Source organism: Gobio gobio (assembly GCF_949357685.1).
Source record: "Gobio gobio genome assembly, chromosome: 25".
In the NCBI taxonomy this organism is placed as follows: Eukaryota; Metazoa; Chordata; class Actinopteri; order Cypriniformes; family Gobionidae; genus Gobio; species Gobio gobio.
In genome coordinates this window covers 29,328,299-29,355,984 of record NC_137121.1, presented here as the reverse complement: position 1 = coordinate 29,355,984, position 27,686 = coordinate 29,328,299, and the positions used below count along the sequence as shown (strand labels likewise).

General features: G+C 38.5%; 1 protein-coding gene across 1 annotated transcript in view; it reads right to left on the bottom strand.

Moving 5' to 3' along the window:
• Nucleotides 1–27,686, bottom strand: part of b4galnt4a (beta-1,4-N-acetyl-galactosaminyl transferase 4a) — a 297,930-nt gene that overhangs the window by 187,350 nt on the left and 82,894 nt on the right. Inside the window, exon 2 of the mRNA XM_079809876.1 lies at nt 20,804–20,916. Within this exon, the coding sequence (XP_079666002.1) occupies nt 20,804–20,916 (113 nt within the window). The remainder of the gene's footprint in view (nt 1–20,803; nt 20,917–27,686) is intronic.

Here is a 27,686-nt window from a genome sequence, read left to right as displayed (position 1 = left end):
CAGTGAGTCGAATCATGATTCGGATCGCGTGTCAAACCGCCAAACTGCTGAAATTTGGCGATTCAAACTGCTGAATCGACTCACTGATTCATAACGCTTCGAAGCTTCATGAGGCCGTGTTTTGAAATCGTCATCACTATATAAGTCGTTATTTAGGGGTTTTTTGCGCACAAAAACTATTCTCGCCGATTCATAAAGTTATTTTAGAACCACTGTAGTGAGATGGACTTTGTAACGACGTCTTTAGTACCTTTTAAGGGTCTTGAGAGTGAACCGTGCCATTGAGCCAATGGAGGCCTTTCAGAGCCATCAGATTTCAACTAAAATATCTTCATTTGTGTTCCGAAGATGAACGGAGGTCTAACGGGTGTCGAACGACATGAGGGTAAGTAATTAATGACAGAATTTTCATTTTTGGGTGAACTAACCCTTTAATACTCACAGGACGCTCCGTCTGACATCTCTTTTTCTGTTTGTGTGCGTTGGATGTGTGCGCTCAGAAAACCATATATCAGAAGTTTAAACTGATATATGGCTTGCAGATAATACTTTCATGATGATGAAGCAATGTCACGTGAGCGTTTTGCGATGCAGATGATAATCAAAACCAAACAGATGTTTCAGTTTTTGGCAGAGTATCCGAAGCAGCTCATTTGCATTTAAGATACATGCACGAAAACAGCATGTTTTTCCTTCCATTTAAAAATGGCCATTTACAACATGGTATAGTAAATGATATGTGGGGTATTTTGAGCTGAAACTTTACAGACACATTCTGGGGACACTGAGACTTATATTACATCATGTAAAAAGGTGCATAATATGTCCCCTTTAAATAACGCAATTACTAAATTTATGTAAAATGACACATTTTATTAATGTAGTACACAGCCGACATATAATTGCATATAACACATAATCAAAAATATTTAGTGTGAGCAGTTAAGAGTATCAAACCGCAAATGTTGTTCAGTAGTGAGACAAAACTAAAGAAAAAAAATGTAACAATGGGAAACATGCTGTCTTTGAAATGTAAAGGGAATACATGAAAGCATGCAGCTGTCCCACAGGAATGAAAGACAATGCAGACCTCAAAAACATGCATGCAACGGCAGAGCAAAGGAGCGAGAGAAAAATAAACGATTAAACTGAGATTTTCACATCAATTATTCATCATGCTGAAGGCCTCCGTGCTGCAAGGCTGCCAAATCTCATGTCAACGTTTCTTTGCCTGGTACTTCAAACAAGTGAGACTACCAGGAAAAAAAAAACCTTTACTATTTTAGTTTCTTTAGAGAGCTTTGTATCTTCTACCATCTATATCTGACTTCTGCCCAAAAGCAGGAAATATTATTCTGCTCTTGTTAAACTTTCCTGGATAAGCAACAATGTTAAAGCATTAGAATCTCCAGCTTCGGTGGTTTCATCAGCTGACTTGGGTCATGCTGGAAGATAACAAATAAGGTTATATGTTATAAGGTTTATATATATATATATATATACATACACTGATCAGGCATAACATTATGACAGTCGAAGTGAAAAACACTGATTATCTCTTCATCCCAGCACCTGTTAGTGCGGGATATATTAGGAAGCAAGTAAGAATTGTGTCCTCAAAGTTGATGTGTTAGAGGCAGGAAAAATGGGCAAGCGTAAGGATTTGAGCGAGTTTGACAAGGGCTAAATCATGATGGCTAGACGACTGGGTCAGAGCATCTCCATAACTCCAGCTCTTGTGGGGTGTTCCCGGTCTGCAGTGGTCAGTATCTATCAAAAGTGCTCCAAGGAAGGAACAGTGGTGAACCGGCGACAGGGTCATGGGCGGCCAAGGCTCACTAATGCACGTGGAGAGTGAAGGCTAACCCGTGTGGTCCGATCAAACAGTTGAGCTACAGTAGCTCAAATTGCTCAAGAAGTCAATGCTGGTTCTGATAGAAAGGTGTCAGAATACACACTGGGGAACACATGGCACCAGGATGCACTATGGGAAGAAGGTAAGCCGGCGGAGGCAGTGTGATACTTTGGGCAATATTCTGCTGGGAAACCTTGGGTTCTGCCATCCATGTGGATGTTACTTTGACACGTACCACCTACCTAAGCATTGTTGCAGACCATGTACACCCTTTCATGGGAAACAGTATTCTCTGATGGCTGTGGTCTCTTTCACAGGATAATGCGCCCTACCACAAAGCAAAAATGGTTCAGGAATGGTTTGAGGAGCACAATGAGTTTGAGGTGTTGACTTGACCCTCCAAAATCCCTCGGATCTCATTCCAATCGAGCATCTGTAGGATGTGCTGGACAAACAAGTACGATCCATGGAGGCTCCACCTCGCAACTTACAGGACTTGCTGCTAACATCTTGGTGCCAGATACCACAGCACACCTTCAGGGGTCTAGTGGAGTCCATGCTTCGACGGGTCAGGGCTGTTTTGGCAGCAAAAGGGGAACCAATGCAAAAACCAGCACAACTGTTTTCAACATTGATGATAAAAAAAAAAAAATTAAAACATTACTTGAGCAGCAAATCAGCATATTAGGATGATTTCTGAAGGATCATTTGACACTGAAGTCTGCTTTAATGATGCTGAAAATTCAGCTTTACCATCACAGGAATAAATTACATTTTAAAATATTTTAAAATAAAAACATTATTTTAAGTTGCAACATTATTTCAAAATATTACTGGTTTTATTGTATTGTATATTTTTTTATCAAATAAAGGCACTAAGCAAAATATACTTCTTTCAAAAACATAAAAAAATATTTTCCTACCCCAAGCTTTTGAAAAGTATTGCACTTTTACAGCACCAACAATACTTGGGAAGACAGTGTAACTATCCTGCCTTCAGTTATGGCACATTAGCTTAAAACAAGCTCTTGTAAAGTCTCTTCACATCTCTGACAGAGTCATCATCAGAGCTTCAGCCTTAATCATTGACCTTGTCCCCTGGTTAAGCCTTAGAACCTCTTTAGAGAAGGCAAACCCCATGAGGATCCATCCACCAGGGCCCTAAACTAAATTGGTTTCAGCGCCTCAATCCCATCCTCATTCTGGTCATGAATTAAGAGGAGGAACAGGGCTCACTGGAGTGCCTGCAAGCCACACAGCTTTCATTCACAGCATAGTCTGACATGAGAGCTGCCCCGCTCCATCCCCCAGGAACCTCCTGGACGACCTGTGCTGTCGCTCCTTGGGTTTAGCCCATTAGCTGCAAGGTTTATGGAGCACGGAATGAAGAAAGAGTTTGAATCATGAGGGGCCGATCAGCCCAGGGGTCCAATGCCTTCTGCGACCTTCGAAATAACCCCCAGTAAGGGGTCAATCAGAACCGAGACATCTCTCAATTCCTTATTCTTGCTGATAAATTGGAGACTTCAGTAGAAACGGATGGGATAAAGGACTATAGGGCACCTAAGAAGCAGAAATATTTTCAGAGCAAAAGAACGAATGAGATTTGGTTGAAGCACTCCAATCTTCTCAAATCATTTCTTTAGAGTGAATCAATTATTCCTAGATCTACTTCTAAAGTGCAAAGGAAAAATATTTTTCTGCCCTGTGGCAAGATTGCATCAGATGCTAAGATAGATCCGTCCCCGTAGTACTTTTGTGTTAACCGGGGTGGAGCGCACATGCAAAACATTACACATTTTTGTTACCAATTTTAATATCTAAAAGATTACATTTGTTTGTTAAAGGCCTTCATGTTATGAAATTGAAAAACTGAGGTGCCGTTGAAAATGTTTCTCCATTCTGGTTTCCCCATTCTGGATTCCTCAACAATCTACAGTACTTCCACATTTCAGTTGCATGACTGAAGGTGAAGGTTGACTTCTCTGTAAAGGTTTTTATTCATTCAGATGGTCACAAAATGCCAGAGCTTCGTCACTTTCAAATGACGGAACATTGAAATGTGAACAAAATCCATTCTCATTACTATAATGTGGAAAAAAAAATGGCGTCACTATGACGTATCTCTACTCTCAGGGTATCTGCAGGTATCAGCACTTATTAATACAACCAGGCTCTTTGGAAAAATGTGCCTGTGGCGACATTTGTGGAAAATGATATTATGTTGCTTAATGCATGTTTTGCGATGCTTTCAAAGTGAAATGTCCAGTGAGTGGAGCTAAAAGCATGTTCAGTTTTTTCCATAATAGATGAACGTGAATCTGAAAACGTTTTATTATGTTGGTTGTTGTACATATCGCAGCAGTTTAGGTATGAAATTCCCGGTGAAAGGCGCTAAAAAAAATAACAACGTACCCTTAACGGATAGTTAACAAAAGCAAGCATGAGATTAAAACGCATTTGCTGAAGCAACCATGCCATTTTAGTTGCTTCTAAATATCTTTGAGCTCTTGTATTGTGGCTCGCAAGTGTAATGCTGTACAAGTTTACTACGTCAAAAACGTCACACATATGGAGCTGATTATGTGATACAAACTGTATTCAAAATGTATTCGTTTACAAATCATGCACTATGGTAAGTGTTTTGAGGTCTCAACAGTATTATGCAAGAATCTGCGTGAAAATACTCATGTTTAATAGGATAAAAGTAGATGTTTTGCTGCCACTAAAATTGAATGCACACTATGTGAGATTTCTGGATTAAGATATCCATAAACCACTAAAAAGTTTTATATATTTTGATGACTTGTGCACTTACATTATCCCAAATATTTACAACAATGTTTAAATCCAGAGAAATCTCAGTTCAAAAATCAGTTATTTTAACCCTTAAATGCATGAATGTTTCGCCAACCATCATTATACTGCCACAATAGTATAAAACACTCTTGATATTTTAATAGCAATTACAAAAGAATAAAATAAAGCATATTTTGTTACATTTTGGAGCTTGGAAGGGTTCAGTTTGAGCAGATGATTTATACCATCATCACTGTCCTCTAGCTCATATTCGCCATCTCAACAATATTCTAACTATCTTTTTCATATTTCACGCCATTATTGTGTCAGACATTGCCACCTTGAGGAATAAAGGTGAATTGCATGTACTCAATTGTTCTACACACAAAAAACACTTACACTATATTACATACCTTGGGTCGCATGCGACCCTATACACTTTGAATGGACGCGATTGAATGGACGCGATTCCGCCTCATTCGCGCGAATGATGCGAACTTGACATGAATTGAGAGTCTTGTGCCCACCCTTTTTAACGTTAATAAAACTTTTTTAAAAAGGGGGAAAAAGCAACCTCTAGCTGTGAGACTTACATATTTCGCCTATAATTTGAGATGGAAACTGCAGTAAATTGTAAGCATAGGTCAATTTTTGGCATCTTGCAAAAATGTACGTAAAGGCACATTTTTACAATGAGCCTAGGTTGTTTAAATATCTTATACTTTATACTTTTTACTACCTTTTTCCAAGTCTATTTCAAATCAAGACCACTTCAAATCTGACAAAAACAAATCATGTTATTCTCAATGCTTGTTATAACTGAGCCAAACTTGTGTGGTATAGTAGATATGCCTGCTTTGTGGCAGTGTAATCTCACAATTTAGACAATTACATTTAAACAAAGCCTATTGAACCCCCATGACCTAATTATCCTCTTTTCTACAGCCCAGCTATTAAAAATACAATTTAGGCAATTAGTAAGATCTATTGGTATATATGTAAAGCTCATTAAGAGGTGTCTCCTGGCCCCATATGAGCCTTATTGACCTCACAGTAGACAGACTCAGATAATGATTTAACACGTCATCTATGCTGGCTAAAACTATTTTGACTGCATGGTCGCCTTTACCCGCCACTGACGATGATTGACTAACTACTTTTACAGCAGTGTGCTCGAGAAAGACTGCCTGCTTACAGCAAAGGGCAACCTAAAAGCATAAGTTTATTTATTGGGTGGATTGGAGCTGGAAACATCGATCAATGCCAGACTGACAGATGTCGTGACAGGCCACCCTATTGCCTGTAAAGCATAAGCAAGGCTGAAGAGCTTTATTTTTATGGCAACAAGTTTTAACAGTCAAGCCCAAACATATTCACTGCAAATAGCTTTGAGTGGGTGAAAAGACACCAAAGTAATTAAAACCCGGTGAACCCTGAAAATCAGCTTCCATTTCAAGAAATTACCTGAAATTCTCTCAACAGAACCCATGATTTGTCCACGCCAATGCACACAGCAGAAACCTTTAATTGGAAACACAACCATGGATATGCTGCACAATGGCATGAATAACTGGAAGAAATAAGTGATTTGGTTGTAGTGATAGTTTTGTGTCGGGTGACATTAAATGATTAGCCCCTGGACTCAAACCCTAGAGGAAAAACAATCATCAACCATCTCCCTTGTGCCCTCGAGGAAAGTGCTTTTTGGTCCAGGTGGACAGTGTCCAAGGAGATCTACATTACCTGGAGAAAACAATCCGGTAGTATTGTTGCTTAGCTTCTGTGGAAGTACTTTCCAAAGTATGAGATTGGAAAATCTTCCATCTTTGCTCATGGGAACTGATATGTAGATAGGTATGTCGTCAACCCAAGCACCTAAACCGTAAATGTCATATGACTAATTAGTCTTAAAGGGCATATTGCAGGTTCATTTTCCCCCAAAATGAATATATAACCTTGTTTAAAAATACCATATGAAAAGGTAATGCAGGATTTAAAATGTTTTAAAAAGACATGAGCACAAATTTAGTAGATAAAGTGGCCGTTTCGTTGGATGTTTGTAAAAAACGCCATTTTTTCAACATTGTTACATTTTTTTTTTTTTTTTTTTTTTTTATATAGCGCTTTTCTAGGCACTCAAAGCGCTTTACATAGAAGGGGGGAATCTCCTCAACCACCACCAATGTGCAGCATCCACCTGGATGATGCGACGGCAGCCATATTGCGCCAGTACGCCCACCACACACCAGCTGATTGGTGGAGAGGAGACTGAGGGATGATACCAATCGTATATATATATGGGGATGATTAGGAGGCCATGATGGACAGGGGCCAATGGGCAAATTTGGCCAGGATGCCGGGGTTACACCCCTACTCTTTATCGAAGGACATCCTGGGATTTTTTATGACCACAGAGAGTCAGGACCTCGGTTTAACGTCTCATCCGAAGGACGGTGCTTGTTACAGTATAGTGTCCCGATCACTATACTGGGGTGTTAGGACCCACACAGACCACAGGGTGAGCACCCCCTGCTGGCCTCACTAACACCTCTCCCAGCAGCTACCTAGTTTTCCCAGTTGGTCTCCCATCCAGGTACTAACCAGGCTCAGCCCTGCTTAGCTTCAGTGGGAAACCAGTCTTGGGCTACAGGGTGATATGGCTGCTAGTAAACATTGCGTCATATTACGTCACAAGAAAGAGTCGCTGGGCTCTGCGTTGGCTCAGTGCAGAATAGGTTGGTATTCATGTATGTACATTAACACTAGGGGTGTAACGGTACACAAAACTGATGGTTCGGTACGTACTTCGGTTTTGAAGTCACGGTTCGGTAAGGGTTCGGTACAGCAGTTTTATAAAATTGCTTTTTATGTATTTTTATTAAACAGTGGTTTACTGAAAAAAAAAGTGTCTGTCCTTTAATGAATTAAATTATAACTACAAGTTTACTGAAGATATTGCTGTATATATATATATATATATATATATATATATATATATATGGCATATATACTATATGGCGCTTTACTTGCACATTAATATTAAAGCTTAACAACAGAGCCCAAATTCAGTTGCCATTTATTTTTAGGTATAAAAATATATAATATTCAAGTTCACTCAAAATAACAGTACGCAAACATGTAAACTTCCCATAAGGCAGTTTTTGCAATAACTTCTAAATCGAATTATAAAATATTTTTTTCTCCAATTCGTTGTTTAAATATAATCATATACAGTGTCTGTCATTTTCATGACAGGTTTATTTAAACATACATGAAATAATCAAGACATCATTAACAGGTTCAGTAGAATATAATGAATATATAGGCTAATATAGTGCATGTATTTAGTGAAAGAGTTGATTCCTCTAGTGAATAAAAGTCTGTGGACACTGAATGATTGCCTGAGGCAAATGTGATGCTACATTGTATAACATTGTTTAGTTTACAAGCAGTATATTGAGGTCTTTCCGCCATTGAAACACTGATTGAGCGATTACACCACATATGACACGTGACAGTAAGTTGTAATGTATCCTCAACAACATACCTTCAGATGTTCATGTTTATTCTTTAGGAAGAGATGATCGATCGCGTTCACGCGCCCGTCGCGCGGCCGCTTGAACTGTGATCAGTGATCACTGATCAGTTACGCTACATTAAAGAGCGTCAAAACGGCATTTATCGTTTGAATTTCGTGATAAAATGGACTGAATACTTAATATGTTCGTGTGGGAACTCGGATTAAAGTGTGTCCGGGCTTAAAACAAGCCGACTGTTAACTGTTAAAGATTGCATTCGGAAACCGTTCAGTACACGTGTGCACCGAACCGAAAGCCCTGTAGCGAAACGGTTCGGTACGAATACGTGTACCGTTACACCCCTAATTAACACAAATGCATAGTCTCACACTTTTCAAAAAAAGTTTGGAAATCTAAATATTTTATTCATGCCATGTATGTACATTCAAGTACATTCATAACGTCATATACATCCTCACACTATGTCACCTTACGTTTAGTGTGGACGGATATTAACGAGTGTGACTTATGCCTGAAGGTCAAAGTTTATTAGTTTCTGTTATTGGTAAGTATCAATACTCCTAGATGACCAATACCAGCTTTGCTATTGCCTGACAACGTAACATGATAATAATCTGTACAGTATGTAATCTGAGCACAGTGTTCATATCGTTAGCTAGCATATATATCATTCTCCCATTACGTCACTTCCGGTTTTGGCATTTTTAGATGTGGAAGTAACATTTTCTCACAAAAACGACTCCAAAAGCCTTAGTAGCATATTTATAAGTATATTTAAAATCTAGATCCTACATTATTTTTCTATACATTGACTCACTGGTGTCTCTAACCTGCAATATGCCCTTTAAACTACAGTCATCATCATGACATATGACGCTGACTGGATGATGATGTCACAAGGCCGCAAAGCAATACATACATTTTACACTATCATATCTATACAGTATATTAAATCTAAATCACTGATGGACAGTGTATGAGAATCCCTATTGAAAAGAGGATCATTGGAATCCAGTTAAATCATGTGATATTGACATGCCCTCAATGTATAGCTTCTATATTCTACAAGTATTACCGTGATATATTCTATATTTTATTAGTATTACCCAACTTATTACCATAAGTCCCAACTATTAGGTAAGCCAGAATCTGAAAATTTAGTTCGGGGTGCCTAATCCTGCTCCTGAAGGGCCAAAGTCATGCAGAGTTTAGCTCCAACCCTAATTAAACACACCTAAACCAGGTAACCGGGTCCGAAATCACCCCCTAAACCCTCTACCCCTCAACCCCTCACGATTCCCTATGTTAGTCCACTAATACAGTTCACTTGAAGGAGTGAATGAAAACGAGCCAGCCAAATCGGACAGCCGTTTAGCATACATCAGTTGTACACTCGTTATTGCAGTGCAATGTGGGATTGAATAAGTGCTCTCGATAACATCCACTATGATGTGATGTGTAGCCACACACACCGGACACCACTACAAATAACTATCCCCTCAAATAATGCCCTATTTTAGGGTATAGGGGGTAGGGCTGGGCGATATAACAAAATCTCATATCTCGATAACGATATATATCACGATATAAGTCATCTCATATCCCGATAACGATATATATCACGATATAAGTAATCTCATATGCCGATAACGATATACATCACGATATAAGTCATCTCATATCCCGATAACGATATATATCACGATATAAGTCATCTCACATCCCGATAACAATATATATCACGATATAAGTAATCTCATATCCCGATAACAATATATATCACGATATAAGTAATCTCATATCCCGATAGCGATATATATCATGATATAAGTCATCTCATATCCCGATAACGGTATATATCACGATATAAGTCACCTCATATCCCGATAACGATATATATCACGATACAGTACCTTTTCTGTAAATTCAATCAATTAATAGTTTATATATATTGACCACATGGAAAGGACTATTTCTTTTGGTACATTTTAAAGTAGTTAGTTATTTAGTCACTTTATTGTCAACAAGTGGAAATTTGTCTTTGGCTTCACCACAAAAAATAAAACACATTCAATATCATCACACAAATCACATAAAAAGACAACAAGTAATACCATCACCCCTCACATTCAGATCCCAGTATTTAAAATGACATTTTACACACCTTTTTCCTTGCTTGGGGTTGCCTAAAACATCTTTTTGATGGTAAAAGCTGAAATTTAATATTCAAGGGATGAGGACAATCGTCAATAATAACCTGTGCTTTTTGTTTGACTCTTGTTTGATAAAAAAAAAAGTATATACTTTTTAATGTATTTTTGAGTAGGCTTACATTTTTCTTCCTTTATTTAGAAGTGTTTGTCATTGAATCATTAATTTAAAAGATTTATTCACAAACACTGATTCATCCAATAACGAAACAAGAAGACTCCATCTTCAATTATTCTTCACGAGTTTCTGTTATATGGAGTGCCGCGGGCAAAAACCTGCTCTAACATTTTACTCTGTGGTTTATTTTTAGGACCTGATGTAGGGCTGGGCGATCAATCGAAAAGTAATCGAAACCGAAATTCAGAACCTCTAACCGACGTCATTTTCCCATGCCGGTTATTTTGTTTTTTATTCATGTTAATACTTTCCCCTTTAAAACATACTACTGCTCGTGTAGTCACATGATAACACACGCAGACAGCGTCCTCACGAATGTTGGTTAATTGTATGTGTTTAAGGGCCATGTGTCCACCAAAGCGTTTTAGCCGGCTGAAAACATCTCGCTGTGGGCGCTTGAGAGCGTTTTGTCAGAGCAGCGTTTTTTTTCCCTTTCCCTATGATACGGAATATCAGCGGAAGTGTTACTAGTATCTCATTTCACAGATAGTTGGTTTTTGTATTGATTCTATATAAAAATGCCAATACAATGTAAAGTATTTGCTCTGGCTCTTGTATTAAATTAATTTGTTCCGTTATTATGCTGCTTTTTTCATCCGTTGTACAAGCAGAATGTGGTGGTTGGTCGGTGTTGTATTTGTCCCGCCCCTCCTCCACTCTGATTGGACGGCTGGTTGAAAAGTGACAGTGATGTTTTATTCAAAGTTGAACATTCTTCAACTCTCAGCGAACAGTAAAAAACGCTGAGTGCTCAGCACTTGAGCGTGAAATACTGCCTCGTTACGCTCATGCCGTTCTAAAAACGTGGCGCTCCCACTGAAAACAATTGGATACGCCAGCCAGCCGCGTGAAAAAACTCTTTGGTGGACACACGGCCTAAAAGGTTGCACATTCAAGTGATTTTACACCATTCAATAACATCAATATGGAAAACATGGCACTTCAGTGCTCGTGAGCTGTTTTCTGTGACACAGAGCAACGAGCCGAGCCATGTCGTGTCTCTGACAACGTGCAAGCCCCAAAGACAAATCACTTTCACTTGCGTCTTCGCTAAACTTTGTCAATTGTATTTATCTTAAGGCAGTGTTTCCCAACCGGGGTGCCGTGTAAAACTCCTTCAAATATATAAAAAAAAAATATTCAAATTTTTCAAATAATTATCTCTTTGTAAAGTTTGTTCAATGCATGCGAGTGCTGCCGTATGTTCGGATATGACCAGTAATTTTCGCAGTCATCACCCGGGTGTAGTGCCAGAAGACACGAATGAGAAGCCGCGCGCACTGTGAGAATTTGTTTCTGTGCACTCATCCGAAAGCGCGCACACGTCTCACAGCGCGTAAATATTGAGTTCTCTTCCAAGTCTTGTTCTTGAATGGACAAACTCACACAAAAAGTATGTCAACATGTCCATCTTGATGAGTATTCTAGCAGACATAGTCTGTATATGCCTTAAGTAAACTTTATACAGTCGAGAAAGATGACGCATATCCATTCTTTAGGTCTTAAAGGGGCAGTAGCCTTAGGTCTTAAAGGGGCAGTAGCCTTTACTGCTGTCTGTTTAATGTCAAACAACAAAAGACAAGGACATCATTCACTGCTCTTGATTGAATAGCTTTTGTAAGTTTAATAGGATTAATCTTTAATTTATACACTCAAATATGCAATGCTATTTTACATTCGATCAATTTCTGTATCTGAAAACTAATGTTAGACATACCTGAAAAACCTGAAAAGCATAGTTTATTTTATTAGTATCTTTACTCAATAGTATTTATTTGTGCTGCTGCTTGTATTTAAATTATTTGTTCTTATTAGTTTTTTTCATTTATTTGACATTAGTCCCTTTTTTCCCTGAACATAGCAAATACTGAACCGTACCGAAACCGTGGGCCTAAAACCGTGATACAAACAGAACCGTGAGCAATCTGTACCGTTACACCCCTAGCGTAACGTATGATAGGGGGTCCCACAAAATGGAGAACATTTTCAAAGGGTGCCATGACCGAAAAAAGGTTGGGAAACACTGTCTTAAGGCTTGCCAGTTAGGACATTTCAGCGATTTTAGACCATCGGATGTGAATCATTATATTGAGCTACTGCGCTGATACATTGTGACACACAAACAACTTGAATGCCTACACCTTGTCTTGACAAATCTAAGTACATTACCTCAAGTTTCCTAGCTGCTTCTCTCTCTCTCTCTCTCTCTCTCTCTCTCTCTCTCTCTCTCTCTCACTCTCATGTAAATCTTGACTTCCAGATTAATTTGGTCTTTCCCCAATCTATGCATCTCCACTGCCTCTGCAGCCATAAATCTTGTAGGAACTGCTTGTAAACCCAGAGACCACCCTACACCACAAATTCTGGTTGTGGTAGACATTTAAACGATCAATTGTGGTTAGCGCCTAAGTGGGCTATTACCTCTTCTAGAGCCCAGTGGCATCATCAACCATTAACAATTGCATGGATTTGCAGGCAATTACAATAAGACGGTGACCACAGACTGTGTGGAACTTCCATTTGCTGGCGAAAACAAACCTCTTACAATAGCCAAGAGTTTTGTGGTTCTGTTGGGGTATAAAAGGTGTATCTAGACAACGTGAGAAGCTCTTCAGAATGTGTGGTGGTTTTTCTGCCTTTTTGCCTGACGACATTGACAGAAAAACACTGAGCTTCTGTACAATGTTCTCCGGGTCATTCATATGGATGATACCCACAATCAAACTCCAATCCCGCTCTATACAGTGCTGCCACATCAACCCTTGGAGATATTGTCATAGCCAAGAGTAAGGTCAAAAGAGTAGAACAGAATATAATGTCATAATTTTCCCTTATCCTTTCAAACCAGCATGACCTTCTTTCATCTGCAAAACACAAAAGGAAAAACAAATGCTTCTGTTCTATTCAATACAAGGGAACCATATAGTGACCACACATTTTCAAGCTCCAAAGAGGAAGGAAGTATAGCACACAAAGTCATAAAAGACTACCTTATGACACTTTTTTGACAGACTTTGGTTACAGTAAAACTCTTCAAAATTACTCCTTTTGTGTTCCACTGAAGAAATAAAGTGATATGGGGAACAACATTAATGTGCGAAATTTACAGAACTTTAATTTTTTTGGGAACCATTCCTTTAAAAATATGTGTTATAACAAAACTGTGAGCTATTCAAAGTAGTCCAAAGAAAGAGAAGCCTTTGTGTTGCGGCAAATTGTAAGAATGTGACTAAATGAGTATACACATATAAGCAAAGCTAATAATTAGCTTTTAGGCAAGCTTGTAAATTACTACATCCTTAAATTACTATATAAAAAGTTTAGTTTCTCTCTAATTCAGTCTCTGGTGTGCTCTGGAATGGAGTCCACATGTCTCTGATATTTTACACTCATCTGTCATTTTAGATATCACAGACTTTATGATGGCCTGTCAGCACACAACTGGTATAGCTTGAAGAATTTTGCATGTGTGTTGCACATACAGTATGAAAACAAAGATTGTCAAAAGATGTTTGAGAAAGATGCATATGATGTATAAAAAAATATCCAACAGAGTCCAATACATCCCTGAGGCTCCAGTCACATGAGTGCACACACACACACACACACACACAAACACAAACAATACCCTGTTCTCTTCACCTCGAGTCTATGTTATTGGTGTAAGATTGGAAATGTTCTCCCAATTCACTGAGTAGTCAGTGTTACCATGGAGACCAGTCTCTGACAATACGATGCTATAGGGCCTACAGTGCTTTGCTATATGATTTGCTAAAGGACCTTTAACCACTTCCAATATTAATTAACTTAAAACAAAAATTACAACAATTTAATGTGACATTGGTTTGAGTCATATTTACAAGTACACTGTAATTTGAATTGACTCCAAAAATTATAACAAAAAATAAAAAAACATCAATGGACACATTATGCTTCAACTAACCAAACAATAGACTAAAATTGCCATAGGGCTATATGTTTGCAAACACAGTATGAAGTTACTGTATTGGTTATTTCTCTATTTCTATTTAAGTTAACCGGTTTGCTATTTTAATAGTGAAATAAAATGTGCCAATTATTATATTAAATTGTATTACATTAAACAGTTAAGTTAAGTAATTATACAATATATTTGCGGTTTTTAAAAAAATATTTTAAGAAGACATTTGAACAATTTTTAAATACACAGTACCATCATGTACTCATCATCCTTATGCACATTTACTAAAATATTTAAAGCTACACTGTGTGATATTTTCCCCCATCTAGTGGTGAAAAGGTATATGACCATCCAGTGAATTTTAGTTTCTGTTCCTCTCAATTCCGATTTCGTTTTAACTCCTACGGTGGCCGATTTAGTCCAAGATTAACATGGCTTCCAGTTCGACCTCGTCCACATTCGACACGGTGCCTGTGGGATATTCTGTGCGCAGTGGGATGGTTGGAACTCAACTGGCCTAATTATTCGGCTAGAAAGAACTGCAGCTAATCCAGAGTGAACTTTGATGATAGTGATGTTTATTCAGTCATCCAATTGCAAGGCATAAACAGGTTTGCGTGGATATGTACATAAATGTGGTTTCTGTGAGAGAACAAATAAGGATGGTAAATATACGTTACATACACAGTTAAGAACTGTATAACTATACTTATAAGTTACATTTGTCTAATGTAACCGTAAACCAGAGCTTATTGTACCATATAGGCGCTAAATGCAGCTGCATTAAAAGGAGCGGAGCTGCCGCTGCTAGCAAGCAGTGTCCGGTTACAAAAGTGTGTGCGCCGCTTTAACGTTAGCACTGCAGTGCGCTCTGTATAACAATTGTTAATATGCCGATCAGACCTGATACATATTTCCATCAACATACATTACAAGCAAATATTTTCTATAAACGAATAAACATTGTTGATAACAAAATAACTGAATGATTATTCAAATAGGTGAGCAACGCTATTGTATGTTGACACAAAAATACTTCTGAGGTGACATCAACTGAATTACGCGATGACACACTCTGAAACACATCTACAATGACAATAACTATTATTACTTACGGAGTTATTAACGCACAGAAATACCACACAAAGAAAAACAGACTTTTGAGGAATAAACAAGCCAGGAAAACTCTGTCTGTTACTGGACGCTGCTGAGACGAAAACTCTGCGCATGCACCAGACAAGTCTAAACAAGTTGACGCACACATGCGCGAGGCAGAGAATTTTGTACAGTGCCATCGAGTGTTAAAACCAGGCTAAAACCGGTTAAAACGCGAAAGGCGAAGCTTGAATTTACGGGTATGTCCCTCTTTGGCTAATGTACTTTCAAGATGGAGGGGCAACATGGCGACCACCGTTAGATCCCATTACCTTATGTATTTTCAATGGCATATTATAAACTTACGAGAATACTTTATTACTTGAAAGAAGTAAATATACATTAATGAGCACATATATTTTTGAAAGAACTAAGTGTTTTTAGCTAAGAATAGACTAAAAAAGCTTTAAAGTTAGCACTATAAAAAATAGTTACAGTATGAATTATGAAAGCAGATTAACTACACCTATGTCAATTATAAAAAGCTCAAACGTGCTGTGTAACACGAGAATGAACCTCATTGGTACTCACACGTCAAGTGAACATGCTTGAGCTTTCGTTTATCATATCGGATGTGTGTGTTGGTGAATGTTTATGTGTGCATAAAAGCCTAAATGTAATCTGTTCATCATATAAAGCGATCAAGCCTCTTGAGTCTAAACCACTCGATTCATTTGGATTAGCTTTACAATCTCTTTATGACCTTGAATCTATGGAGGGACACAAATCTCTCAGATTTCATCAAAAATATCTTCATTTGTGTTCCACAGATGAACGAAAGTCTTACGAGTTTGGAAAGACACTAGGGTGAGTAAATAATGACAACATTTTTATTTTTGGGTGAACTAACCCTTTAATACTCTGAAGGTGAACATTGTTTGTAGATGATTGCGTGTGTGTGTGTATTAAATTATGAATTGTTACTAAACAAGGTCTTTGCAAACTTCTGGTCATAACTCTACATCATTGTTAAACTTCTGACTGAGAGAAAACTGCTTAAGGACAAACTTTTTCATGTAGAGCCTGTGTGTGACATTGAGATTATGAAGCAGAACTAAACAGCAGTAATGTATTCACAGCACAGCGCAGGAAATGATAGATTTATCTCCACACACATAAATCACTCCACCAGCACAGCATCTGTCACAGACTCTCTGTTTGTCCACATCATCTTCTGCAATCTCCATTCCATTATGACTTGATAAATCCTTCCCTCGCAGCTTTAAAGCCATAGAATTAAAAAATCCCATGCTGTGGTTTGACGAACGCAATTTGCTTTTGTGTTGACATATTTCCTATCGAAACAGGATTCATACATCTTTCATGTTAAAGGGTTAGTTTACCCGAAAATGAAAATTATCCCGTAATTTAATCACTCTCAAACCATCCTAGGTGTGTATGAGTGTATGAGTTATATAAAAAAATATCCTGGTGTCTGAGTTTTTGAAGCTCCAAAAAGTGTATCCATCCATTATAAAAGTAATCCATGTGACTCCAGTGGGTTAGTAAATGCCTTATGAAGAGAAGCAAGTTTTTTTTTTTTTATGGCAACGCAATCACGAGAGTCGAGTTCCAGTAGAAGGTTGACCTCTGACCCAACATATGATGTGGGACGTAGCTCCTCTTTTCTTATATCGAAATTCTCTGAGATTTTTCTTTAAAACTTCTCGTTTTAGTAATTTTTCGTGACAATGTTGTTTCGCTCTATCCTCTGGGCTTCTGCGTTCATCAATTCTAACCTAATCTTACGCTATGCCTACATTATATGTTGGGTCAGAGGTCACCCTTCCGCCGGAACTTGACTCTCTTGTGGATGCGTGTACGGCCATTGCCGGAAGCCAGTGATTATAGTTTATAAAGTTTTAAATATGGATATTTGTCTTACACAAACCCATCACTTAACTTCAGAAGGCCTTTATTAACCCCCTGGAGTTGTATGGATTACTTTTATGATGGATAGATACACTTTTTGGAGCTTCAAAAACTCGCCATTACAAAGTTAAAGGGTTAGTTCACCCAAAAATGAAAATTCTGTCATTAATTACTTACCCTCATGTCGTTCGACACCCGTTAGACCTCTGTTCATCTTCGGAACAGAACTTAAGATATTTTAGTGTAAATCTGATGGCTCTGACAGTCCTCCATTGGCTCAATGGCACCGTTCACTCTCAAGACCCTTAAAAGGTACTAAAGACGTCGTTACAAAGTCCATCTCACTACAGTGGTTCTAAAATAACTTTATGAATCGGCGACAATAGTTTTTGTGTGCAAAAAAACCCTAAATAACGACTTACCTAGTGATGACGATTTCAAAACAAAGCATCATGAAGCTTCGAAGCGTTATGAATCACTGAGCCGAATCATGATTCGGATCACGTGTCAAACCGCCAAACTGCTGAAATTTGGCGATTCAAACCGCTGAATCAACTCAGTGATTTATAACACTTCGAAGCTTCATGATGCTTTGTTTTGAAATCGTCATCACTATGTAAGTCGTTATTTAGGGTTTTTTTGCGCACAAAAACTATTGTCGCCGATTTATAAAGTTATTTTAGAACCACTGTAGTGAGATGGACTTTGTAACGACGTCTTTAGTACCTTTTAAGGGTCTTGAGAGTGTAGAGTACCATTGAGCCAATGGAGGCCTTTCAGAGCCATCAGATTTACACTAAAATATCTTCATCTCTGTTCCGAAGATGAACGGGGGTCTTACGGGTGTCGAACGACATGAGGGTAAGTAATTAATGACAGAATTTTCATTTTTGGGTGAACTAACCCTTTAAGAAGAGCCAGGATATTTTTAATATAACTCCAATTGTGTTCGGTTAAAAGAAGAAAATCACATACACCTAGGATGGCTTGAGGATGAGTAAATAATGGGATAAGCGTATGTACAATAGCGTATAGATGACTCCAAAGCTAGTAGATATGGACTAAAAGTCACACAAATCTCTTTTCACTGAGGTTGTTCGTGGTTTGCTTAGTTTATATTGATATATGGCTGTGCAACTGATTTCATTTGACACTGAGGGTTTGTTGGTCCTGTGAGTGATGTGGAGAGCATTTGGACTAGCTTGTGTGTGACACTGTTTTGAGATGAAAGGTGCTAAAAGCCAGGCCCCTCTGTGCTGTGGGAGGGACGGAAATGCAGCGAAGGCTGTTTTGAGAAACATCTCGGATGAGCGCAAAGGCCATCAATCATTTAAGCCAGTATGAACCGTTTCTTATTCCCGACAGTATATTCTCATCTTGTAGAGGTTGAAATGACCTGATATGTCCTCAGTAAGTGGAATAAAGTCAACTTTTTAAGGATGCATCCATGGACTAAAAGAGCTTCTTGCTAAAAGTGGTGTGTTTCTGATTTTCTCAGACGGAAACAACATCTACACCAGCATGGTTGTTATCTTTGTGCCGATATTAGGGCTACACGACTTTTAAAATCACGTTGTAATTACTTCTTCATCCTGTAGATACTGCAACTTCACTAAGAATTAAGTTCTCTTTTTTCATTCACACTGCATCTGAATTGGAAAGTGGATTCAGATCTCTTTCTGGCCTCTAGTCCACTATTCTTCGAAAGAGTAGTGATTAAAGCAAAACAGGATATTTAACACAAAAAAAAACAGCTCTGGTGATCATTTTAAAAAGAGTATGTATTATAGACATAATATAATTTAAAAGAATATGCATGCCATTGGACACTTAAATGTTAAATGTATTATAGTTTCATTTTCTATTTAATACAATTAGTTAAACTTCAGAGTGTTTCATTGACCCACTTCAGAAGGATTTCTTTAAACACTATATTGCCAAAAGTTTTGGGACATCTGCCTTTACATGCACATGAACTTTATTGACATCCCATTCTTAATCCGTAATGTTTAATATGGAGTTGGCTCACCCTTTGCAGATATAACAGCTTCAACTCTTCTGGGAAGGCTTTCCACAAGGTTTAGGAGTGTGTTTATGGGAATTTCTGACCATTCTTCTAGAAGCGCATTTGTGAGGTCAGGCACTGATGTTGGACGAGAAGGCCTGGCTCACAGTCTCCGCTCTAATTCATCCCAAAGCTGTTCTATCTGGTTGAGATCAGGACTCTGTACAGGCCAGTCAAGCACCAAACTCGCTCTTCCATGTCTTTATGGCTCTTGCTTTGTGCACTGGTGGGCAGTCATGTTGGAACAGGAAGGGGCCATCGCCAAACTGTTCCCACAAAGTTGGGAGCATGGAATTGTCCAAAATGTCTTGGTATGCTGAAGCATTAAGAGTTCCTTTCACTGGAACTAAGGGGACAAGCCCAACCCCTGAAAAACAACCCCACACCACAATCCCCCCTCAAACTTTACACTTGGCACAATGCAGCCAGGCAAGTACCATTCTCCTGGCCAAACCCAGACTCGTCCATCGGCTCGCCAGACAGAGAAGCGTGATTGGTCACTCCGGAGAACACGTCTCCACTGCTCTAGAGTCCAGTGATAGCATGCTTTACACCACTGCATCCGACGCTTTGCATTGCACTTGGTGATGAAGCTGCTCGGCCATGGAAACCCATTTCATGAAGCTCTCTACACAATGTTCTTGAGCTAATCTGAAGGCCACACGAAGTTTGGAGGTCTGTAGCTATTGACAGAAAGCATGCACTGACCCCCGCTCTGTACTTTTTTTTTTTTTTACGTGGCCTACCACTTCGTTGCTTGTATGTCTTGTATTTAGATATATTTGTAATTACAGAAATGTTATGATGAAATAACAATTTATATATTTGTAATTACAGAAATGTTATGATGAAATAACAATTTAGTAAATTTAAAATATTAACTTTAAATGCAATACTGAATCACACACTACAGTTAAAATTATAATCTAGTAAAGGTTAGTCAACATCACAATAAGTGTACTTCTGTAAAAAAATGCTTTAAAATGTACTTTAAAGAATAACTTTGCCATTATGACATTATAAAAGTGTACATGAAAGTGTACTCTCTTACACTTAAATAGCAATTTATTCTATTAATATTACATTATCAATATGTACACTACACAAGCATATTCAATAGAATTAATTGCACTTCTATAATTGTTTTGAAATCTTACATTTTTGGTGAAAAGCCAAATAAAGAATCTTACTGTGTTTTCCTCCTCCTGGCTGTTGCTGGCATCTTCGTTTTTGCGGTACTTGTCTGATGAACGCGAGTCTCTCTTACGGCTGGTATCCGTTCCCTCCATTGGCCTCTCACCATCTGTAAATGAAACAACGACCGCACACATTCAGTTTATATTTCATCAGCAGTATTATTGGTTCTATATCATTACCATTTATATTGCATACAGCACACTGAAACTAGGAGCTGTCATTATAGAGACTCTTCTGAGCAGTTTAGATAATTCTCAGAAAGAGAGAGAGCAAGAGAACACATGGAAATGGCTACAGCTGGGGTGCAAAATTAACACTTGCCAACGTGCCAAATGCAAATAAAATTGCCTTTGGCAAGAAAATGAATAAATAAACACCTCTCATCCACCTGGATGCCAGCAGCTGTGCAGGCAAGTATATTATGAAAAATGCCTGAAGAAGGTGTTTGACCAAAATGTTGTTTATTAAAAAATATTTGCAAGCTGCAACGCTTAGATTGCTCATTGTATTATTCTCATTATTTTGGAGAGGAATGCTACCGACCAGTTAGCCATTAATCTCTCAGAGGTCAAATTTGACGCGTTCTCACACCCAACATGTCACATGCTGACGCTTGGTCAGTACCCTTCAGCATCACTTTTTAACGCACAGGGTACTCCATTGCTTTCAGTTGTTTGCCTTATGCGTCAGATCAAGACATAATTTTTTTGCTTTTGTAAAAGTAGACATGATTTTAGGAATATTTATAGGCTACTTTTACATTTTGGAGCAACTCATACCCTAAAACTGCCCACTCCTAAACAATATAAAACATGTAACAAGCCAATAAAAGTACAGTCACTGATATTTATTGCAAAAACTGACCAAAAACAGTGTAAAAGTATTAACTTATGTTGCATTTCAAGTCTTCTGAAGCCATACAATATCTTTATGTGAACAGAGTGGATCCCTGAAGTGCCTTGAAACGCGCAGCATTATTCAACGTGTTGTCGTAATTTCCCCTGAAATGGCTCCAGCTGTTAGCAGCTCCTCCCCTTTTTTTAAACAGCCAATAGCGTTTCGTTAATACCACAGTTTGACCAGAGCCTTTCTGTTTGGTAAAGCCAGTTTCCTCCTAATCTATAACCATTTATCATCATAATCTCCTCCATATCGTTTTGAAATACAGCATTGTGTGCAGAATTTAAATGGGTCCGATATGTTTTGTTGTCTGCGCCGACTCGCGCATATGATCCGCGCTGCGCTCTCTTGTGTCTACTCTAACTTTAGACCAGAGCCATTGGTGTGTGTGTGTGTGTGTGTGTATATGTGTGTGTGCTGCGACGGTGCGCGTGAAACTAACGTGAAACCAGACTTCATTCGCCTCAACTGAAAGTATTACATGTCTGAATCGTTTCCTATCGCATGTATAGTGCGCTTTGTGCCTTTCACCATGTAGAAATGTGTAAACTAACCGATTTCAGACGCAGCTTTAGTATCTATTTATAATGTAGGGGGCGGGATGCTTCAGATTCTAGAGCGCATTTGATTGGACAGAAGATGTTATGAGAAGATGAAGTCTGCGATGATGTCATCAAAATCTGTGAACGGAAGTGAGAGACTGTAAGTTTTGAATGCTTATATCTCCTAAATGCGAATTTTGTCATTGTTTTGGAACACACCAGCTTATTCCTAACCTTAAGGCTAACATAGTCATACTTAAAGCTAAAAAACTTCCATTTTGATTTCAGGGGGCCTTTAAGTTTTACTCGCTGAATGCATGCGACTCTTTAGCATGACGCACTTGCTCATGAGACTTCGAGAGCCAATGCAATTTCACTCAAAGCTGACGTAATGTTTCTTCGGGCGGCAATTTTTAAATGTGTGCATGATCTACAGCCGATGGATACTTTTTGAACAAATTGTGCCTGTAGTCATATCTGTCTGTTATATCCTGTGTTTTATATCATATAATACACAAATGGGTAAGTTTAGGGGTGGGACATGTTCAAAGGTGTCTAAACAGCGTAAATATATATATTTTCAAATAAATGTAAATAAAATTATGCTATTAAATTGAGAATCACACTCCAACATGTCATAATGGCAAAATCATAACCCAATATATAATTTCATCATGACGATAACATTCCCATGCCCAACGCGTCTGTGTATGACGACAAAGGTTTCTCATTGAAAGCAATGGTGTACCCTGCACGTCGAAAATGACCCTAAAGGGGTACCATGGGTGTGTTAAAAAGTGGCGACGAAGGGTCCTGACCAAGCACCAATATGTGAGGAGTTGGGAGTGAGAACGTGTTGGCACAAAATCTGATCCACATAGCAGCTTATTCTAGGTAAGATGTGTTTCTTCATCCACAGTTTCTTCATTGTTTTGACATGCTAAGACCAGTTAGCCAGTAACTTTTATAGAAATTGCAACATAATGCACTTGAGTGGCATACATTAATCAAATAAAAAGGATAACAGTACTCCAAAACAAAAAAATCCAGCAACTTACATAGTGTTGAATAAAGAAGCACCCTTTTGTCACTGACGAAAGGCCAAATAAGCAAGTAAATGATGCAGCCAGAGACAATTCCTGTGTGATCTTTCGATAATATTGAGTACTTTTAACATTTCAAAGTAAATTTTAACAATTTTATTTTTATATTGTATTTCGCTCCAGGCAAGAATCACACAACTCCGCTGTGCCGCTCACATACTCTGGTGTGGAACATCGCAAACACAGACAAGCTAATGCTACAAACAATGAAGCATACCAGTGCTGTTATACTAAATACCCAACCCAGGCTGTAAAAACGTGCGTGTGGGTCGGTGGTTGTAATGAAGCGCACAACGAAAGCAATAGGGAAACAAAGCAGTCTTTATTAAATCTACACAGAACACTCAAGAGATCGCTGGAGAAAACATAAACAACCACATTAAACTTAGACGATACCAGACAAAGGAACAGAATGAAACTCAGGGCTTAAATACATGGGGAACGTAATCAAGGTGAACAGAAACAAGTGTGTGGAAAATAATTAACAGCCAGGGAAACTAATTACAAACTAGTTAGCATGCAAAACAGGAACAAAACACAGTAGCCGCTTTTCCACGGGCGGGCCAGTGCGAGCCAGGGCTAACAACGGGCCAGGCCGGGCCAATAGCCTCGAACCTCAAGCACAGAGGCTGAAGTCAAGTTGCGTTTCCACTGTTGGGCCACTAGCCCTGCAGCTAGCGCTGTCCTAAAACCCAACCTTAACATGCCTCCATAGAATGATGTCACAAACCCACCGTTTCACCAGCTGACTGAAAACTAGCTAGATCGCAAAATGAGCATGACAGAAGCGAACGTTTGGTCTTTACTTAAATACTTAAGATTCCAGCATTGATACTTGACCAATGTTTTTTAATAAAAAATGTTACAGTCACATTAATTATTAATTTGTGTCAGGAATGCACATCAATCGTGCTGAATTAAACTGGTAACCATTTCAAATAAAAAGAGAACACATACCCACTCAGTTCCACCTGCTTCCATTTATTTGCAATCTCAAGAATGCACAAAACAACTCCATTAAGGCATTGAAGTCCAAAGGCTTACACATTTAGAAAAATATTGATCAAATATCATGTTTAAATGTTACATTTCTTTAGAAAGAGTGAGCAATTCTATTAATTTTGCACAAAATGATGTGATCTGAGGAGGTTTGAGCAATCTCTCCTTTCTCACTATACCTTCAGTCAGAGCAACAGAGGGAGCTCATGAGAAGAAAACATTAGATTTATTATCACAATGGTTAGCTTAAGTAGCTTTTAGCACCGCATATATATTTCAAGAATCCCCATTGGATCGCAAGGAAGTTATTTCAAACACTTGCTGGTGTCTGAAAGTGAGATAAAAATTGTTTCAAATGTCTTAAATGTTGAAGTTAGTGGGTAGTCTGATATAATAACATGGGAAATGAATAGCGGTGTTGACCGTCTCCTGACTCATGTAAACTCCACCTCTGTTCATGGTAAAACAGCAAACCAAAACAGACAAAGTCTGTTCACTTGGTGGCCATATTTGCAATGCCTCCGGGCAGCTATTTCAGCATACAAGACCAAGTGCTATCTATTTGAATGGGGGAATCCTGTAATATTAAAAACTGCTTGCCAAACTCACAATTAAATAAGATATTTCAAATCAGCAACAAAATCTAACATTAACTGTCCCATAAAAGCTTATTTTTCAAGCTAGATGAGCCAATGCACATGTGCAGTCCTAATCTCGAGTCTCAGGTTTCTATGGGAACCGGAATTTCTAACGGCAGCTGCAGTGACGCAAAGACTTCCAATCAGCGATTGGCTCTTTTACTTTAGAAGCATATGGGTGTTGTTAAACTGTTGCTAGGGTATTCTGTTTTGTTGCTATGGAGTGGCTTGGCAGCTGCCAATGATGATCCTCCCTCCAAAGCCTGCTTGTCAGTATGAATGATATAAACCAACCCCCATGTCTCTATGACATTCAGATGTGAACATATCCCTCTGTGGATTTGGGTTGCTAGGGTGCTTGATAATGGTGGCTAGGGTGTGGCTAGGAAGTGTTGAAGGTGATTTGTGATTGGCTGTCGATGCCCAGAGTCAAACAAACCCACCCTCGTTCCTAGCAACCATTTAGAGTACCCTAGCAACCGTACTAACACATGAATAGGACATATCTCAGCTCCAGAACATCGTACAGACATGGGGGTGGCCTCTTTTGTTTCGGGTGAGAACCCAGTACACACAACCTAGCAACCGGGTGGCGAGTTTTGCCACGGCAAGCACACCCACACATTTTCTTCAGGAAATGTACATTCTAGAAGCTTCTACTTTATGTTGCTTCTTGTATGTTTTGCAACACTTTCAAAGTGAAATGTCCAGTGAGTGGCACTAAAAACGTTTTCGTTACATTTTATTACATGGGTCATTGTATGTATCACAGCAGTTCGGAAATAAAATGTCCGGTGAGTGGCGCTAAAATGTTACTGCTCCTATAGCATTTGAAAACAACGTACCACCTGCACTAAAACCCTACCCTTAACCTAACCGACAGTGACAAAAAAGCAAACTAGACATAAAAATCCTTTTGTTGAAGGATCCGTGCCGTTCAAGCTTGCTTCCACAAGTTTTAGAATTTTTGGTTTTGATGCAAGAGAGTCATACAAGAGCAATTCTGTACCAGGTGAGCTACCGAGCAAGTTTACAACACCAGAAAAGCCATATATAAGGAGCTGGTTACAAGATGCAAATGTCAAAATGTATTATTTTACAAACAATGCACTACAAAAAAAAAAGTGTGTCGAGGTCCTAACATAGTACAATGCAATGAACAGTATGAAAATAAGTCTTTATTACTCAATAATGCCAGGTGCGGCGCAATTTTTATTTGTTAGTTTCAGCCCGGCGCAGTTATCATTTTCACATCCAGCGCCACGTTGTTAGCAAATGCACTCATGCTCATTTGTTCGCCCATGGGCGTGCTGGTCTGAAAACCAGGTGTGTTCAGCCGCATTGTTGGCGCATTGCTATTTTGAGGAACTGAAAACGACTGTGCAACATAACAAAAACCTGGTCTAAAGTCAATAGCGCAGTATTTTTTGTGTTATTTAACCCTCTCGAGTCGGCGGTCGCAATCGGCTCTTTTGTCGTTTTTTATAATTCAGGCAAGTGTTATACATCATTATAATCTGTTAAGTTTCAGTACAGTCACAATAAAAAACAAAATGTTTTGCTTTTTGCAAAATAAATAAAACAAACATGATGCGCGATCTGCAGCCTCTCTCTCAAAGACATTCATTCAGATAGTTTTCAGAAAAGGAGCTCTAGCTTTGTGATTACTTGTCTCACAAACATATGTCTAAAGAAACACTGAAATGTCAGGTTTTAAACAATGTAAACCAAATTGAAAACAAATATGCTGTGTTTATGTAATCTGGTTGAAAAGTGATAGATGTCAGTCTTTCGCGAGCCGGTTCATTATCTGCTAATGCGACCATGCCCACGGAGCATGCGCTCTATTGAGATTTAAATACTGAGGCGATCCAGAGTCATTTTTTTCTTGTTTCTAGTTTAAATATTTAAACATTCTTAAAGAGTGTGTTACTAATATGTGCCTATAGGCGAGTGCACAACACACACACATTCTGCTTATTATAACCACAGGGATGCGCAGCAGCACACAAACTATATATATATATATATATATATATATATATATATATATATATATATATATATATATATATATATATATATATATATATATATATATATATATATATATATATATAATATATATAAAATATAAAAAATAAAAGGATTCCTCTCTGGAGAAGCGTTCAGTCCTTCCGCTCGCAAATTCCGCCATGTAAATAGCGAATCCACCATGGTCCAACATAGTACAACCCTTTTGGACGCTGATCGTTTTTTCCATCGTTAAACTAGCAAAAGTTGATTCAGACGCGTCCGTGAGTGCACTTGTGCTGTGCGCTTCAGACCATGCGCTCAGATAGTATAGGGAACATAGTTTAATTTTCTCAATGAGTCTAGGTTGTAAACACCAGCATTCTTTGAGCACCAGCAAATTTGAGGTCCAAAACTAGCTGTTGTTTTATATAATTATATAATATAAAAATCTAATTTTGTAGCTGAAATATTCCCACTATGTCCAGTATTTTCACCAGCCTTTGTCATATATGGCAGTAAGTTAAATTTGGACTGGCTACAACCCAGAAACCAGTGCCACTGGGTCAGTGACACACTTCAGAAGGATTATGGGATTGTCCTCCATTGACTGCCATTAGGAAATGAGGATCACTCAGGTGGCATGGCATAAAGCTAGAAGGATATATTTGGAGATGTGCT